The following is an 18278-nucleotide window of genomic DNA, read 5'->3' as shown; positions in this document are numbered from 1 at the left end:
TAGATTAATAATAATGGCTTAAGTGGAATAGAATTTGCTTATTTTGTATATTAAATAATAGTAAAAGAAAAGAAAAACATAAAAACTCGTTGCAACTATAGATATACAACCGTATGTTTATATATCTTGATTACAATAGCATAAAGAGTGTAGATAACAAATCATGTAGCTTTGCACTAAGAAAGCAACACTTTTGTTCCAAAACTTCTTCCTTTTTCCAGTGGCACGGCGGCGTGTCTGCGTACTCACACCACTAAAAACCTCGTTTCGATACCCGTGGTAGGCAGAGCACAGATAGCCCATTGTGTAGCTTTGTGCTTAATTACAAACAAAGCATAATACCTGTAGGTGAAGATGAATATATATATATAAAGGTAATGTGTGGGTTTGAATATAATCTCTCATTGAATTATCCCATAAAACATATGAAACGATGTTTTACATGTATATTGAAATTAATTTAACAGTTAGTTACTTTCTTCTTAAATACGACTACAGACAAAACGAGACATGTAAGCTGTATATACGTGTTCACGTATATGTAAATATATTTCTCTCCTCTCTTTGTACTGCTCGGTTAACAAAAACTATTTATTTTGTTATTCAGAAGATAATGCTTAATTCATATCTTATTGAACAGTTATTCTGGAATGACTTTGATAAAAAATAAACTAACATTTGGTTTCATAATTTAAAATATATAAAATTAATTTACTTTATCTTTATTTTAAATCAAATTTATTCGAGAATAACTATTCAATAAGATATGCAATCAGCATGAGTTCAGTGATCAGTCTTTCATTGTTTGAATAGTCGTAGTAAACCTGATAAATTTTCTCTTCCTTTTGCATGTTTTTTATTTGGAAAAAATGGTAATATTTCGTCGAAATGACGTGTTGGAAAAATTTGAAACTGAGCTTATTGAATTGAGACGCCTGGGTTCACGATGGATTCTTGATAGTAATGTTGTTGAAGATTGTATAAGCACAGTTTTTCAAGATCAGAGTGATAATTTAAGTTCTTTACCAGAATCATCAAGGGGACAAAAAATGTTTAATTTTTGTTTGCATATATTGGAAGTGAGTTTTTATAAGGTTTGGAAATTTTGCAGAACTTGTTTATTCTTAACATGTATTGTACTTAAAGTAATATTGGGATTAATTTTAGTGTATGCTATTGCATCTTCACACAACCCCACACAAAAGTTTGTTATGCGACATTCACAAAGTTTAATATATCCCTTACTACGAACTGTCAGAATCTGGAGCTTACCATTGCTTCGCAAATATGACTATTTCACTGGTGAGTAACCTAAAATTCAAGGTAAGTTTTATTCATGAAAAAAGTTAACGTGTCGCTGCAAAATTTCATGTGTCACCATTGTGTATGTGTGTGTGTATATATATATATATTCTAAACTACATGTTACTACTACCAGTAAAATTCTGCTTTATGCAAGCCATTCCAGTTTACCAAAAATTAATTACATAAAAAGATTTATTTGAGAAAATCCATAATAACACAAGTTTGTTTAATGATTTTGATGAAGCTTGTGTATGAGGGTACCTTGGTTAATATTGTGTACTTTGAATTTCAGAAAGCTTTAGAAAAGATGCATAGGTAACAGGAGATTAAACAGTAAACTAAAAATAGCACTTGGTGGAAAAGTTGAAAAGCGAATAGAAACTGACTTGTGGCTATAAATACAGAATAGGATTTTTTTAAAAAATGGTTCTTTACAGGTGAGTGAAGATTGAAGAGGGAAACATGTGGAAATAGAGTTTTAATATTGAGAAATTAAAAAAATTCACTTGTGATATGAAAACTTGAATTTTATGTAAGACTTGCACGTATGTTTGTGAGAGATACTGGTGTTGTGAAAAAAAAGTTGCAGTTCCTAAAACTACAAAGCATTTAATTTTTAGTTTTGTGTAAATATTAATGCTCTGTTTAAGTACATTTTGAACTTAAGAATGAACAGAGTGATTGTTGACTATGTATAGTATTTTCTTAATTGAATAGAAGAAGTTAATATTGGTTTTGCCTTTATTTTTTGTAAAATCTTGCACTGCCTTAAAGATGTATTAGGATAGCTTTAATGAAATATAAACAGTAGTGTAGAGGTTTAAACCATCTTTTTTCTTCAGAAGAATTAGGTAAAACAAAATTCAAGTCATAAAAAATGTTTGATTTCTGAAAATTCCTTGTGCTTGAATGAAAAGGTTTGAAACTAAAATTTGAATATTAGGTGTAATAGGGTTTAAACTTGGGAAATTAAATGGCAGCTAATTATTAGACAAAATTTAAGTTATAATCTTGTGTAAATATTATCAAATGATAGTTTGTTGTGTTATCTTATTTCAAGTAGATTTAGTTTTATTGGATAGCTATATGAACAGGAATGGTCATCTTTAAATTTGAGTTGAATTAGTTTTTTTGTTATGAATAACATAACTTCTGATAAAGATGTTAGTATACAGGATTACACAAAAAGTTGTAATGAGTTTAAAAAAAATAAATCAAAACTGTAGTGCTTTTAAATAATTATTCTTTATTCTCCTGAAAATAAGAGGTTTGTATTGTATATTCTAGCTTGTTAATATCAGTGATTTAAGCTTCTAATTCATACAAAACTGTAAACTTTGTATTCTGACATTACAAACATCTAATTTGAACCAGTTCTGCATGTATCGTACCATAAGACATACAAAAATCAATGTTTAGATGTGATTGTAATACTTAGCTTTAAATTGAGGAATTAATTATTTTAAATTATGAAATTATAATTATAATGTACAATTTGATACCAAACATAATGACATAAATTCATAAAATAGTAGTTCAATAAAGTTTTGAATGCAAGTCAACAAATGAGATGAAATGGCCTGTGACTTCTATGAAAACTTTTACCTATTAAATATGCATGCTGTTCACTGTTATGTATAATAATATTCATGTATGAGATTTTATTTGCCTGTTTAAAAGAAACAAAAGCCTGTATTGGTACTAAAACATACACAAAAGATGGGCGATTATTGTCAGCATAAGTTGACAATGAATGAGTTATAGAATGGTCTTCACATCAAATCCCATAAATTGTGTATCTTCTACCACTATGTGGAGGTTTACTGTATCATCCTCAGTAGGCACTTCCAAGCAGTGTTTGAACAGTGGTGATTTTTCAGAATTTATAATCTTCTTCAGAAGGAATAGTGAATCAAATAATAGGTTAGATAATTTAAATTTTTTCCTACATTTATTCACCAAAATTACAATGTTAGTGAGGGTAAAAAACCTGGTTTGGAGTTGCTGTTGATCTGAAAATTGTATCAGATTTGTTTGATTAACTTCAAAATGTGTTTACTGTATTTAATTTTTGCTGCAGTCGCCTCAAGTGGTTCTTAAGAGGAGGTTAATACAGAATAGGAAGAGGAAGCACATGAGAAAACCGATCTGAAGTGTTGAGTGTTGGATGATAAAAGTTATTGAAACCTAAAAATATACAAGTTTTCATCATTGAATTGTCATTTTCATTGCTGCTTATTTTGCAAAATAAAGCATTTATTATGTAAAAAAAAAAGTTTAGTTAGAGCAACGAGTAGAACTGGGTGATTATTGGAATTTATTTTTTTTGTAATTATGATTTTTTTTTTTTTTTTTTTAGAGTGGCATGAAGAAAAATGCCTTCTTAAAAATCCTTTTTATAAAGAACCACCACCAGATTGTTGGGTATGTGAAGATGTTCGAACAGTAGTTGACCTTACAGGGCTCCATAATTATAGCAAGGCATATGCATATAATGGAAAACCTTTTGTTGTTAGGGTGAGTGTGCAATAAAGTATTGGTATTAGAAATATTGACATTAAAAACATTTAATGGAGAAGACTGTAAACTTTCTAGTTAACAAAAAGTGTTTAGCTCATTTGGCACTTAGTGACCGAGTGTTGAGATTTGATTTTTAGTATGTACGTGTGTGTGTGTGTGTATATTTACTTTCCACATTTTACTGGACAAAGAAAAATAAAGTGTACACACCCACTCAACCAGGAAAGTTGTTATTATTTCTTTTTTGAAGTGTCCCATTGCACAGTCTTTCAGTGAGGGATCTTGAACAGATGATTTCTGCTTGGTCCACACATCTTGCTGGTGTTCTTCTGTATACAAAATCCTCCCTCTCAGTTTCTTCTGATGAAGCAGAAAAAACAACACTTCATCAGTATCAAGCTGCTTGGGAGGTTGATATACAGAGTTCTTTTGGGTTAGTGTATTCTTTAGGTATGAAACTAAGTGGACACAACTTGATCAGAATTAGGATCAGGATATCAACCTGGAAGAGTAGTACAGGTCACCTCCAGTGCTTAAGAACCAGAACTATTCTTGGTAGTTGTGATCAGCTAAATGGGTTTTGAGCTGTTTTTGGGACATAGGTGTTGGGTGATTCATTCTTATGTCTAAATATTCATATAACTATTATATATATTTAGTCCATACTTTACAGCTTGACATAGTGCTCTATCCATGATAAACTTCTATGGTCTGCTGATTTAATGGGATATATATGTAAAAAATTTTAGAACTAGCCTCTCTCAATTATCTTCTCAATATGGATTTCTAACTGTTCTCTGGAGAGGTAATAGCATTTCGTGAAGCTAACATTTTTCTTACATGAAATCCTATTTCAGGTAGATACTAACCATTCCAGAGAACCACCCACTCTACCTCTCTAGTTCCAGTGTGTTTATTTGGCCTTTTAAGAATGTGTTATTGATTTATAGTGTTCTCAAGAATAGTAGTGTGCAAGAAGGATGTGTTTCTTCTTTCATGCTGATAACATGAACTGATCTAGTTCATGATGCAATAATGTGCAAATTATAGCTCTTCTAGTGGCTTTGTGTATGGACAAAACTTTTCAGCAGTAGTCTCAAAATATTAGCAGTTTGTTGTATGGATAAATTAGTATTTGAACTTTGAAATTTTGTTTTTTTTTAATTTTTATTTTCAAAGTAAATTAAATAAGTGATAGAAAATTATAAAATGTTAATTCTAATATTTCTTAGGAACACTGTTTAAATAAAATTAGAATTATTATTTTTTATATGAATTTTGAAATTTGACATATAGATGTTTACTGGTTCTGACAGGTTAAGAAAAACGTTATAATACAGATATGTGTGATAATAAAAATGTAATTAAGGCCTGTTTTCATCCTTGTTGGTAGGTGGTTTGTTAGATATAAGAATTTTTTACTTTTAATATGTGGGATTTACACTCTTCTAATGACAAAGAGGTGGTTAGACTCAGATAAGCCAAAGTTATCAAAAATATGTGCTGTTACAGTGCTTAATACAATAACCCATCATTCTAACATGACCACCCATAAGGGTCCCTCAGTTTCTTCAAGAGACGTTTTTTTATTTGAATAAAATACCATTGTTTAAATTTTGTTCATGCAAACTGTTAATACTTAGGCCTTATGGAATATGATTGCTCTTCTTTAGCATTCATTTGATGGTTTTCATACTGAATGAATTCCATGTTTCTTGAAAGAATATCTTGGTTACTCTATTATAATCATTATTTTTATTTACATTTTTGTAATTCATATCTAGATGTGAGTGTGATAGCAGCAAAGCATTTATCCATAAAGGGTGTAACAGTCATTTTGAATATGCAGCTTATCTTAACATGTGTTCACTTTCCATATTTCCTGATATAGCCAATCCTATCATAAAGTTTTTTGTTATGAGATTCTGTTATGATGAAACATTATTGTAACACATCTGTATCTTCTTCTAATAGTTTTCCTTTTTATGTACATTTCTAACAATTTTTAGGATATTATGGACTCTCCAGTATCACTACATGTGCTAAAGAACGTATACTTAGCCAGCAAAGAGGAATTAATTAAAGGAACAGCAAAATTTGTCTCCAACTCTCCAAGAATTGGTTCTTTAAAGGAATTGTTTGAAGGATTATCAACAGATAATGAATTATCAAGAAAAGATATTCAGATTTATTGGTAAGAATCAGTACAAGTTTGTTCAAAAATTAATTTGTTTTAGCCTATAATGTAACTTGCTTACAAAGCATAAATGAAATTTTGCTTTACTATCTATATTGTATACATAGCATTAACCAAACTGTTTTACAGTGTAGCTCATGTAGAGAGCATAAACAAAACTTGTACAGTGTAGCTCATATGCAGCAATAAACCAAAAAATTGTTTTTACAAAGTAGCTCACACACAGATTATTAAAGTAAAACTTTATTTCACAACATTGTCTTGCATACAGAGCAAAAGCTGAATAATTGTTTTTTTACATTGAAAATTGGCTGAAAGAGTATAAATTAAACTCTGCTTTATAACGTACCTTCTATACACTAACTCTTATAGAATGTAAACCAGACTTGTTTGTTGTACAGTGTAATTTGTCTATGAAGTATAAATAAGAGTTATATAATAATTTACCTTATTTATATAGTATTGGTTGTTGGCACATATATTTGTTGGTAATAGAATCTCTAATAACATGATTTGCAATTAATCCTACAAATTATGATTGGGGCCTCCTGTATATTTTACATAGAAAGTGAGTGGTTTCACGAAATGTTTTTGGTCAGTTCTTTGCACTGACTTTTGCTACTGGCAAAAACAAAATTACTCAGTGTGATGTATTATCAAAATATGGCTGTCATGAGTGTGAAAGCATGTCAGTCAAGCAGGAGTGATGTTAAGTTTAGAAATTAAAACTTAGTAAAGGAATGTAATGGTTTGAGCTGGTGTATGTTATTTTTTAGTATAAACTGATGAACCATCTTTCCTTTCTCTGCATTTTTTTATCACGTGATTTATTGCATGAAATTAAGTTCAAAGTTATGCACTGTTTAAGTGTTGCTTTCTGTTTTGTTACAATATAAAGAAATATTTAGGTTACAGAATAACAGTGGTGTGATACATTGTCTAGCTTGGAGTAACATACATGTACGGTGTATTGGTTTTGGCTGTTAATTACTCTCAAGTAACATTGCTTTCCATGAAAAGTAAATCTCATTGAATATTTAATTAGTTTTTAATACAATTTTATCACTATGTTATCAACACTATGGTTAGCATGCTCATTATTTTTAATTTATAAGGTTATTGTTTCTTTATTTCTCTCTATCTATAAAACTGTCATTTATTTTTCTAATGCTAGCCATATTTCACAGAAATAAATTGTTCTTACCAATATCCCTACTGCACATCTACTTGAGATATTGGCAAAAACAGTTAATTTATGTGAAATATGGCTGTCATTAGAAGTATGAATGACAGCTAATAGCTGAAGATTTTCCTGTACTATTTGAAAAATTGGATAGAGTCTAGTGTTTATGACAGTTAACTTAGTAGTATGATTAATAGCTAAATAGTTGAAAATTGTTAAGGATTGTTTTAAAAACTCTTACAGTATGAGTGAACAATGCATTTGATAGTTATCATTTGTTGATATTTTTTAAATTCAGTTAATTAAGAACGGTAATACTATTAAACTTTTAAGCAGTTAATTAGGTAAAAAAATAAGGATTAATCATACGTAGTATAGAACTTTCAAGCATATCGTATGTTAACAAAACGTAGTTAGCCTTACAGAGTTTAGTATGAGAAATAAAATCTGTCATTTACTGACTATGAGTTGCATAACAAGAGCATTTATGTAGTAAAAAAAACAACTTTTTTTTTTTAGGAAAATGAATAGAGTTTCCTCTGCTCGGATTATCCGTCGGGTCTTTAAGCGTCCCTACTTTATACCTGAAAGTAGTGAAGTGGCATTACAAAGATACCTGTATGTAGATGGGCCAGAAGCTCCTCAGTATGTACTGGTAAGTTTTGATTTTGATAAGTAGTGGGTAGAAGTTCCTCAGTGTGTACTGGTAAGTTTTGATTTTGATAAGTAGTGGGTAGAAGTTCCTCAGTATGTACTGGTAAGTTTTGATTTTTATAAGTAGTGGGTAGAAGCTCCTCCTTGTGTACTGGTAAGTTTTGATTTTGATAAGTAGTGGGTAGAAGCTCCTCCTTGTGTACTGGTAAGTTTTGATTTTGATAAGTAGTGGGTAGAAGCTCCTCCTTGTGTACTTGGTAAGTTTTGATTTTGATAAGTAGTGGGTAGAAGCTCCTCCTTGTGTACTGGTAAGTTTTGATTTTGATAAGTAGTGGGTAGAAGCTCCTCCTTGTGTAAGGTTTTGATTTTGATAAGTAGTGGGTAGAAGCTCCTCCTTGGTAAGTTTTGATTTTGATAAGTAGTGGGTAGAAGCTCCTCCTTGGTAAGTTTTGATTTTGATAAGTAGTGGGTAGAAGCTCCTCCTTGGTAAGTTTTGATTTTGATAAGTAGTGGGTAGAAGCTCCTCCTTGTGTAATTGGTAAGTTTTGATTTTTATAAGTAGTGGGTAGAAGCTCCTCCTTGGTAAGTTTTGATTTTGATAAGTAGTGGGTAGAAGCTCCTCCTTGTGTACTTGGTAAGTTTTGATTTTGATAAGTAGTGGGTAGAAGCTCCTCCTTGGTAAGTTTTGATTTTGATAAGTAGTGGGTAGAAGCTCCTCAGTGTGTACTTGGTAAGTTTTGATTTTGATAAGTAGTGGGTAGAAGCTCCTCCTTGTGTACTTGGTAAGTTTTGATTTTGATAAGTAGTGGGTAGAAGCTCCTCCTTGTGTACTGGTAAGTTTTGATTTTGATAAGTAGTGGGTAGAAGCTCCTCCTTGTGTACTGGTAAGTTTTGATTTTGATAAGTAGTGGGTAGAAGCTCCTTGGTGTACTTGGTAAGTTTGATTTTTATAAGCAGCAGGTAGAAGCTCCTCCTTGGTAAGTTTGATTTTGATAAGTAGTGGGTAGAAGTTCCTCAGTGTGTACTGGGTAAGTTTTGATTTTGATAAGTAGCAAGTAGAAGCTTCTCCTGTAGGTATTTTGATACTTGGTAAGTTTTGGTAAGTTTTGATTTTTATAAGTAGTGGGTAGAAGCTCCTCCTTGGGTACTTGGTAAGTTTTGATTTTGATAAGTAGTGGGTAGAAGCTCCTCCTTGGTAAGTTTTGATTTTGATAAGTAGTGGGTAGAAGTTCCTCAGTGTGTACTTTGGTAAGTTTTGATTTTGATAAGTAGCAGGTAGAAGCTCCTCAGTGTGTACTTTGGTAAGTTTTGATTTTGATAAGTAGTGGGTAGAAGCTCCTCCTTGTGTACTGGTAAGTTTTGATTTTGATAAGTAGTGGGTAGAAGCTCCTCCTTGGTAAGTTTTGATTTTGATAAGTAGCAGGTAGAAGCTCCTCAGTGTGTACTTTGGTAAGTTTTGATTTTGATAAGTAGTGGGTAGAAGCTCCTCCTTGTGTACTTGGTAAGTTTTGATTTTGATAAGTAGTGGGTAGAAGCTCCTCCTTGTGTACTTGGTAAGTTTTGATTTTGATAAGTAGTGGGTAGAAGCTCCTCCTTGTGTACTTGGTAAGTTTTGATTTTTATAAGTAGCAGGTAGAAGCTCCTCCTTGTGTACTTGGTAAGTTTTGATTTTGATAAGTAGCAGGTAGAAGCTCCTCCTTGGGTACTTGGTAAGTTTTGATTTTGATAAGTGGCAGGTAGAAGCTCCTCCTTGGGTACTTGGTATGTTTTGATTTTTATAAGTAGTGGGTAGAAGCTCCTCCTTGGGTACTTGGTAAGTTTTGATTTTGATAAGTGGCAGGTAGAAGCTCCTCCTTGGGTACTTGGTAAGTTTTGGTAAGTTTTGATTTTGATAAGTAGTGGGTAGAAGCTCCTCCTTGGTAAGTTTTGATTTTTATAAGTAGCAGGTAGAAGCTCCTCCTTGGTAAGTTTTGATTTTGATAAGTAGCAGGTAGAAGCTCCTCCTTGGGTACGTGGTAAGTTTTGATTTTGATAAGTGGCAGGTAGAAGCTCCTCCTTGTGTACTTGGTAAGTTTTGATTTTGATAAGTAGTGGGTAGAAGCTCCTCCTTGTGTACTTGGTAAGTTTTGATTTTGATAAGTAGTGGGTAGAAGCTCCTCCTTGTGTACTGGTAAGTTTTGATTTTGATAAGTAGCAGGTAGAAGCTCCTCCTTGTACTTGGTAAGTTTTGATTTTGATAAGTAGCAGGTAGAAGCTCCTCCTTGTGTACGTGGTAAGTTTTGATTTTGATAAGTGGCAGGTAGAAGCTCCTCCTTGTGTACTTGGTAAGTTTTGATTTTGATAAGTAGCAGGTAGAAGCTCCTCCTTGTGTACTTGGTAAGTTTTGATTTTGATAAGTAGCAGGTAGAAGCTCCTCCTTGTGTACTTGGTAAGTTTTGATTTTGATAAATAGCAGGTAGAAGCTCCTCCTTGTGTACTTGGTAAGTTTTGATTTTGATAAGTAGCAGGTAATGCTACTGTTATTGGAGATTGTATGTTCATATCTGGGTGTTTGTTTGCATCATTCTATAGTAGAATTTGATTATTTAGTTCCTTTCCATTGTTACTGCATTTATGCTTAGTGGATTATACTGAGACTAATTCTGGAAAAGACAACTGTGGGCTGCTAAAATGTGTGGAGTTCTTTATAATAAAATTTTGTTGTAGTTCATGCATTATAATGTTGTTTATGTGCTGACATGTACTACTTAGGTGTGTTTAGGTACATTATTTCTTCTTTAATCTCTGGTAATAAACTATTGATAACTTTCTTCAGGTGTTGTTTATTTGAATGTTGTTTACGTGCCGACATGTACTACTCAGGTATGTTTAGGTATATTATTTCTTCTTTAATCTCTGGTAATAAACTATTGATAACTTTCTTCAGGTGTTGTTTATTTGAATGTTGTTTACGTGCCGACATGTACTACTCAGGTGTGTTTAGGTATATTATTTCTTCTTTAATCTCTGGTAATAAACTATTGATAACTTTCTTCAGGTGTTGTTTATTTGAATGCTGTTTACGTGCCAACATGTACTACTCAGGTGTGTTTAGGTACATTATTTCCTCTTTAATCTCTGGTAATAAACTACTGATAACTTTCTTTAGGTGTTATTTGGTCTGGACATATTTAGAATTCAGATTCTCAAAGTATAGGAGAGAACAACATTTTTTTTTTTTACAGTTAATCATAATAATACGAATCTGTATGGAAAGAGTTAAAATGTCTGTTAAACAGCACCTATGGTTTCCACAGTCTCTCTACCTAATGCTTCAGTAGTGTGGTTATATTGTACTAGTTAGTTAATGCTCATTAAGATATTGATATCATTTTTTAGTAATAAAAATTATCTATGATAAATCACTACAGATTTGGAGGTTATTCTTAAAATTTCATTCTTTTTTATTTCTGAAAATCCTGGAAACTTCTTTGAATTTTTGTTCTAAAGAAAAATGTATGAACCACATGATTTCATAGAATACTTTATTTTGTGCTTCACTACATGCTGAAAAATATAACCTCCTTGCATTGTAAGGTAGCTAGTGTTATTACCAACTTTTAGTATGAATATTAAGTCCTACCTCTCCATCCCCCAGAAAATATCTTGTGAAACTTTTTTCTTTTCCGAGGTAGACAATAAAGTTTTTCTTAAAGCTATTAGTACTAATATCCTGTCCTGTGCAAATCTTTCAGTTTTTCTGAAAGAATTAAGATATATGGAACCAAAAATATGACCCATGCCTGTCTGTAATAGTGACTTAAGTTGTCAGATGTGATTATCACAAGTCTTGGTGTTTACTTCATTGATATTTCATGGTGAAATGTGTATTTAAAGTCTAGGTTCCATGACTTTAGTTTTTATGTGGTTTGCTGAGTTAACATTATAAAAAATTATTGTGTTAATAGACAACTGATATGGCTTAAAAACCTTGTCATTTTCAAGTCTTTTCTAACCATTAAGATGAAGATCAAGGCTGTTGACAGTTTAAGATAAATTGTCTTAATTGTTTAGGGCAACTGCCCTGTAAAAATTAACTCATTTTCGAGATATTAATTTAACTTCTCCAGGAGTTGATATATGCATATAATTTTTTTTTTTGTATAACTTATTTCTGTGGGCAGTTGTTCCTGATTTTTAGCACTTTGTATCCGATTTTATGTACTTTCTCTGGCTAAAGCAGTACTCTGAATCTTTGTATAGTGTTAAAGTCTTTATCTTTTAAAGGGAGGTTATAAAAACTGTCCCAGTAATTATAGGCCTACTAGTCCTATGTCAGTGAGGGTGGATTTTTGGAAATTTAAAGTCTGAAATGCTTTGCAAAGTTATTTACAAATTTTATTATTTTTGTTGGTTAGTTAGCATATTTACAGTAGAGTAAAATATTGCTTCACTAATCTTATGGCATTCTTTAAGGAGGTTACTGCTTATGTAGATGAGGGTATGGGTACAGGTTTGATGTGGTTGGATTTTTTGAGAGCACTTGATGATGTCCCACATTAAAAGGCTGGTTAAAAGTTATTTCTATAGATGTATGGGATAAGTTGGCTCTTTGGATAGAAAACTAGCTAAATGGAAAGGAAGCAGAGGACTGTTTTAATATCCTTTTTGTAATTGGCATCTCAACTTTCATTAGCTTCTATAGGAGGCCATAGTAATGCCCCTCTTTGAGGGTTTCAACCCCCCATAACAACCTATTGGTCTGTTGTTATCCAGCATAGATTCTGTCCCTGTTCAAGGGTTCTGCTGCTTGGTTGGAATACCTACAGTGCATTAGTGATTATTGTATGTCTTCATTGTCTGTAGAGGCTTAGCTTAGAGAATTTCTCAATGTGTGGTAAACTTCAATCATGGATCCATGGGCACAAGTCTTTGAGTTGGGATTAGTTATTCAGTTCATATTTCACCATCATTATCTACCCAATATCTACGGTTTCTATCTCCTGCAAATTTTGGAACTTACTTCAAGGGCTATCATTTCTAGTGGCCACATTGTAGCCCACATTTGTATTGGTCCTTATGCATGGAGGCTCAGCATGGCCAGGCATGGTTAAGGCATTCAGTTTGTAATCTGAGGGTCATGGGTTCAAATCCCCATCACACCAAACATCCTCTCCCTTTCAGACTTGGGGGTGGTGGTGTTATAATGTGATGGTCAATCCCACTATTTGTTGGTAAAAGTGTAGCCTAAGAGTTGGTGGTGGGTGGTGATGACCAGCTGCCTTCCCTTGTATTACAGTGCTAAATTAGAGACATTTAGCACAGATAGCTGTCGTGTAGTTTTGTGTGAAATTCAAAACAAATCAAACCGCGTGCGTGTTTACTGCCGGTGCTGCACACTGACCTCAGTACTGCCCTACTTTTTGTCATTGAACAAATTATCATTGATTGTTGCTAATTTTAGATTCATTTTCATAACCCATCTCATTGAATTCTGAGGCTCATTGTAACTTTTGATGTGGTTATCTCTCCTAAGTGATGGGTTTTGAGCAGCTACCCATCCATTTTGGACACTTCATGCTATTGTGTATCATACCTATGTTTATAAATCTCTAGTGGCTTGTTGTTTATCACAAAGAGCATATCCTAAGTTTCTTAACTTCACTTATTAAGTGTTTCAGTTTTCTACCTCAACTGCTTTTATTATCAACAGTTTTAGTGTCATGTATCTTCTTAAAAATGTCCATACAGCTCCTACTTAAACATTAAATTTTGCCTCAACCTTTGTATGGATTAGCTTTCACTAGCCAGTGTTTTGATTCCTGTATGTTTGTCATGTGGCATTTCTGTTCAAGGAGTATGACTATGTTCACTAGACTATTATTGCAAATATTATGACATTCTGTACTTTTATAGACATTACAGATGTGGTACTTTGTTTTGATGGATGACAACCTGTCACATAGTTAAGTGTTAACACCTTACTACAGTTTGGTGCATTTAATTTTCATGCAGTAAGAAGGAACAATCTCTTGATATTTGTATTTTACATCATTTAAATTGCTATCTCTAGAATTAATGAAACCCAAGTGTAGAGGACAATGTTTCGAAAGTCTTCAAGACGAAAGGCGGAAGACTTTCAAAATGTCGTTTTTTACAACGGGCAGTTGCTGTCAATATTAAGAAGTTTCATCGTGAATGCTCTGCCTAAACAATCTATCAAAGAATATCTATAGAATTGTTCCCAGTACTAAGCTCTAATATAGGTTATCTATTTTATTTATAATTTCAAATAGGAATTTAAATAGCTTGTTTGGTATTCAAATATAATAATTATTTCTAATTTTATTTCAAGGTTTTTATTGACTCTATTTCCCATCCTAGCCTTTAACTGACTTTGCCAATGTTTGGCTTGCCCAAGGTAAGGGCTTCAGATTAATTGTTCTGGATCCAGCAGAGGGATGTAAAGAGAATTGTTCATCTGTTTCTGTTCTTCTAAAACCCAAGGATGTATGTGAGTATGCATTCTAATGCAGTAAAACTAATAATCAGGGTAATCTTAATTCAGATCATGTTTTATAAACATATTTTTACATTTTTATCATTTATTACACTTATAATATTTAAAATATTAAGAGAAATTGTAGATATATGAGATCCTTGTAATTTATCCACATATATATATTGAAAGGAACTTGATTCAGGAATACTTTTAAAATGTTCTGAAATTCTTGGATTTATAAAAGAACAAGTAATGAACTATTATAGAATTTTCAGTAAAGATTCAAGTGTTTAATCAATGGAAAACTAAACACTAAAAAAAATTTGTATTTTTAAAAAATAAAGAAATAAATATCGTATGTTATTGTTACAACCCTTCAAACTGTGCTTTGATTAAAAAAAACACCACCATTATTATTTTTTTTCTGAGGAAAATAGTTGTTTTGGATTTAAAATTTAGAGAGAAAGTGAGTAATAAGTGCTTTTCAAGAATTTTTTATTTCAAATAATTAGGCTTAAAGGATATTGCATTATATATACAGGACACTGATCACAAAGTTGGAATAATTAAATATAAATGTGTCCTTGCAGGAGCAGAAACTGGAGCAATAATTGAGATATTTATTTTATTGGAATTAACCCTACTTCCCTGCTTTGTATGTGAGATGATATTTGTTGTTAATGTATAAAAAAAGGCACACAGACACAGAGGAAGAAAGATAAAAATATATTTTAAATTTTAATATTAAATCATTTCTTTGCTATACATTATGATTGCAAAGTATATAATACGAAGATAATCTTTTCTTTATAGTATATTACAACTGGCAGGTGTGGAGACCAAGGTCATTACCAGCACGACTGACTGATGATCTGAGCATAGCTTTCATGGGCTCCTTCTATTGAATTACTGTGTGAAAACAGATAGATGGATTCAGTTGATAGCTGAATAGTTAGCAAACATAAATGGTGTACATGATCACAAGCTTAATAGATCTTCAGAGGTTTGCATATATGTAGTGCTACTCACTAAAGTAATACATTTCATACAGTAATAGGTAGGTTGGAATGCTTTGGCAGATTAGTTTATAAAAACTGTATACTCATTCGTAGGGTTGTTTCACAGGATTTTTTACTGTACTGGCTGTGTTGTACAAGAAGCTAAGTATAGAACATTAGCCACTATTTAAACAACAAATTAATTTATTTCTTATGAATATACCCAATCCTTTAGCAGTCTGTAAGTGTGCTACTTATAATGTAAGTATTGATATTGCTTTTCATATATACATATATCTTTTAAAAAACTTTTAACTCTGAAAGTACATTTTTTAAAAATCAAACATGATCTTTATAACTAAACATTAAGTTTGAAATTAGGTTTAAGGTAGACTTCAGATCAACTTGAGGAGAATAATAACTTAAGTTTTTCAACTTCTTCACGATAAGAAGAGTTCCGTGTTCTAAGATTGGTTAGCAGCTGTTTAAAGATAATTTGGGTAAAGTAAGTATTTTAGGTGACTTGACAAACACATTTGTTAAAAAGAAGCAAATTATTTTTTGCAAGAAATGCTTTCTATAGCCATTTCAAAAAGGAATGCTTTACATAAAAGAAATTTATTTGTGAAGGGTCAGATAGTCATTATTTCTTTATTTCATTCATGTTTAAAATCTGAAGTCTAGTAAATGTGATGTTTGTTAAAAAAAAACCCATTAAATCAGTTCAGATATTTTAAATGGATGTAATGTCTCACCATTATTAACAGTTTTCGGAGTTTCACATCACCATCATGTTACTCTGCTGTCATCTTCGAGCTACAATCAAAATAAGCTGCCCTTCTCATCTTATTCTCCACTCCATGTTCATGACTGTTTTTGAGTGCTGCATCAGATAGTATTCCATTGACCTAAACTATTACTAATTCATTAATTATTGTCACTTTACCTGCTTTGAAGATCGTGTTATTTCTCAATTCCAAGCAGAATTAAAACCTTAATTTTGCATGAAAACTGAAGAGAAAAAACTGTTTCAGAGTGTCCCTGGTTGTCTGACATTATTTTAAAACTAATTATTTCCAAGTAGAAGATATAAAGAAATGGTCAGATAGGAAGAGGTAAGGTTGTAGGCTGTGTTTAGTAGGCACAACATGAGATTGCATTTGAAAGTAAAAAGTTGTCAAACTGCACAAAAAGGCCAGTAAATGTATGACAGAAGTAAAAAAAAAACTGTTATTGTTGTGATTTAAGAAAAAATTACCTTCTATAAGGAACAGGCTTGAAGGACACTTGTTAATCCAGTTTGGTTTATGATAACAGAGGAAAATGCTGGCAAGCATTGGTTCCAGTGGAGAGCCCATAGTAACACCATTTATCTGTTTGTATAGACTAATGTTAAAAAAGGAGAAGAAATTCTTTATTTAAAGCTTAAGCATAGATTTGGAATCAAATCTGAAAGACCACAGGATGTTTTTAGCAAAGAGATTATCTGTTGAAAATAAAGTAATATTGAAATTAGCCATGATGTGATTTTTAAGGAGAGTTAAGTGACTAATTTTATGGGAAAAATTAAATGAATTGTTATTTCATTACTTGTAAAAGGTTTAATGAGAAGTAGATATAAATTAACTAAGTTACAACTGTGAGTGTCTAAGGCTTAAAGTATGGTGTTTGGTATATTATATACCACTCCAGGTTAGTAACATGTTTATAACTCTGAAGTGTGTACAATAATTAAGGAAATCAAGCATTTGTTTTTTAACACAGTCAGCTTTTTTAGATAATGATTGTCTTTTTTTCTCTGTTTAGACAACAATGGTATTTTTAATATAGGAGAGTTTTTTAACAGCTGCCAGTTTCAGATTTAAGGATATCTTGTGTGTATTTGTTATGGAAGGAGGAGAGTGCAAAGTTTTTTTTAACTTAGAAGTAAGCAATTACTATCCTTTCACAGAAGTACTTTAAGAAATAATAAAGATTCTGTGTTCTGTTGCAAGGATTTCCAGTTATAGAGGTCATTCTTGTAATTAAGTTTATCATGTTTAAAACATTACGTACGTTTTAGGATTTGTACAATTTCAGAGTAAGAAATTCTGTGGTCAACTTCAATAGTATAAAATTTCTCAATTATTAGAAAAAAATGAAGTTTATTCTTTAGGGTATACAAGTGCCACTCTGAAACTCTCAGAAAACTGTTTCAATTTATGACAACCTGTTATACCATAAAATTGTTTCTACATCTTATCATAATTAATGAGCCTTAATACATTGGAAGGCTTATTGCAGTACCAGATGTCCTGTCATACCATCAGGTATCAATACATCTCAAGTTAAAAATAAGTATCACAATAACTTGTATTCACACCTTATTACCATTGTATCAAAAATATAATGTATACAATATTATGATACTATTTGGTACAAGCTCAACATTTTCATTCATTTATCAAATCAGTTTCACATTCAGGACCTCATTAATTTTGAGTAAGCCAGCAAGTTTTTCTTTGGTTACAAGGGTCCTCACTCTTTAATGTTTCTTGCAGACCATCCTTCTTCTGAATATTCATCAATTTATTGGACAAAAGAGCAAAATTTTATGAAGAGGCTATTTTTGTTTTAGTTTCCTTTAATTTGTCAGTTTCCTTTACTAGCCTCTTTTCTTTGTTTCTTTCATCATTTAAATATTAAGAAGCCTCCCCAACCCTTTGAAAGTGATCATTAATCACTTTCTTTGCAGGTTTAAAATATAAATTTCTTTAGTTGTTGAAAACCCTTTCTCAACTGTGACCTAGCCATGGGACAATACCAGTAAATGTTTAACCATATTACACATATTTTAATAGATTTAGTATTCAGTCATTATGTTGTAGAATATTTAAAGAACTTGAACACCAATGTATATTTTTGGTATAACAACATCAATAAAATTAAACTCTAACTTAA

General features: G+C 31.7%; 1 protein-coding gene across 2 annotated transcripts; it reads left to right on the top strand.

Annotated features, from left to right (window-relative positions):
* The first annotated feature begins 552 nt into the window (after positions 1-552).
* LOC143225119 (uncharacterized) lies at positions 553-18278 on the top strand. 2 transcript variants are annotated; one of them, XR_013013634.1, is made up of 7 exons: positions 556-1302; positions 3665-3822; positions 5835-6019; positions 7725-7860; positions 14223-14352; positions 15154-15397; positions 16106-18278. XR_013013634.1 is itself a non-coding variant. In XM_076453934.1 (6 exons), exons 1-6 carry the CDS (start codon positions 870-872, stop codon positions 15243-15245), a joined length of 1134 nt encoding a protein of 377 aa, XP_076310049.1. In that variant the 5' UTR covers positions 553-869; the 3' UTR covers positions 15246-18278. The 2 variants fall into 2 exon arrangements, 1 of the variants encoding a protein (XP_076310049.1); XM_076453934.1 differs by having other exon boundaries at positions 553-1302; positions 15154-18278.

This window comes from Tachypleus tridentatus, chromosome 9, assembly GCF_004210375.1.
Source record: "Tachypleus tridentatus isolate NWPU-2018 chromosome 9, ASM421037v1, whole genome shotgun sequence".
In the NCBI taxonomy this organism is placed as follows: domain Eukaryota; kingdom Metazoa; phylum Arthropoda; class Merostomata; order Xiphosura; family Limulidae; genus Tachypleus; species Tachypleus tridentatus.
The sequence above is the reverse complement of the archived record's forward strand: the minus strand, read 5'-3'. Positions and strand labels throughout refer to the sequence as shown.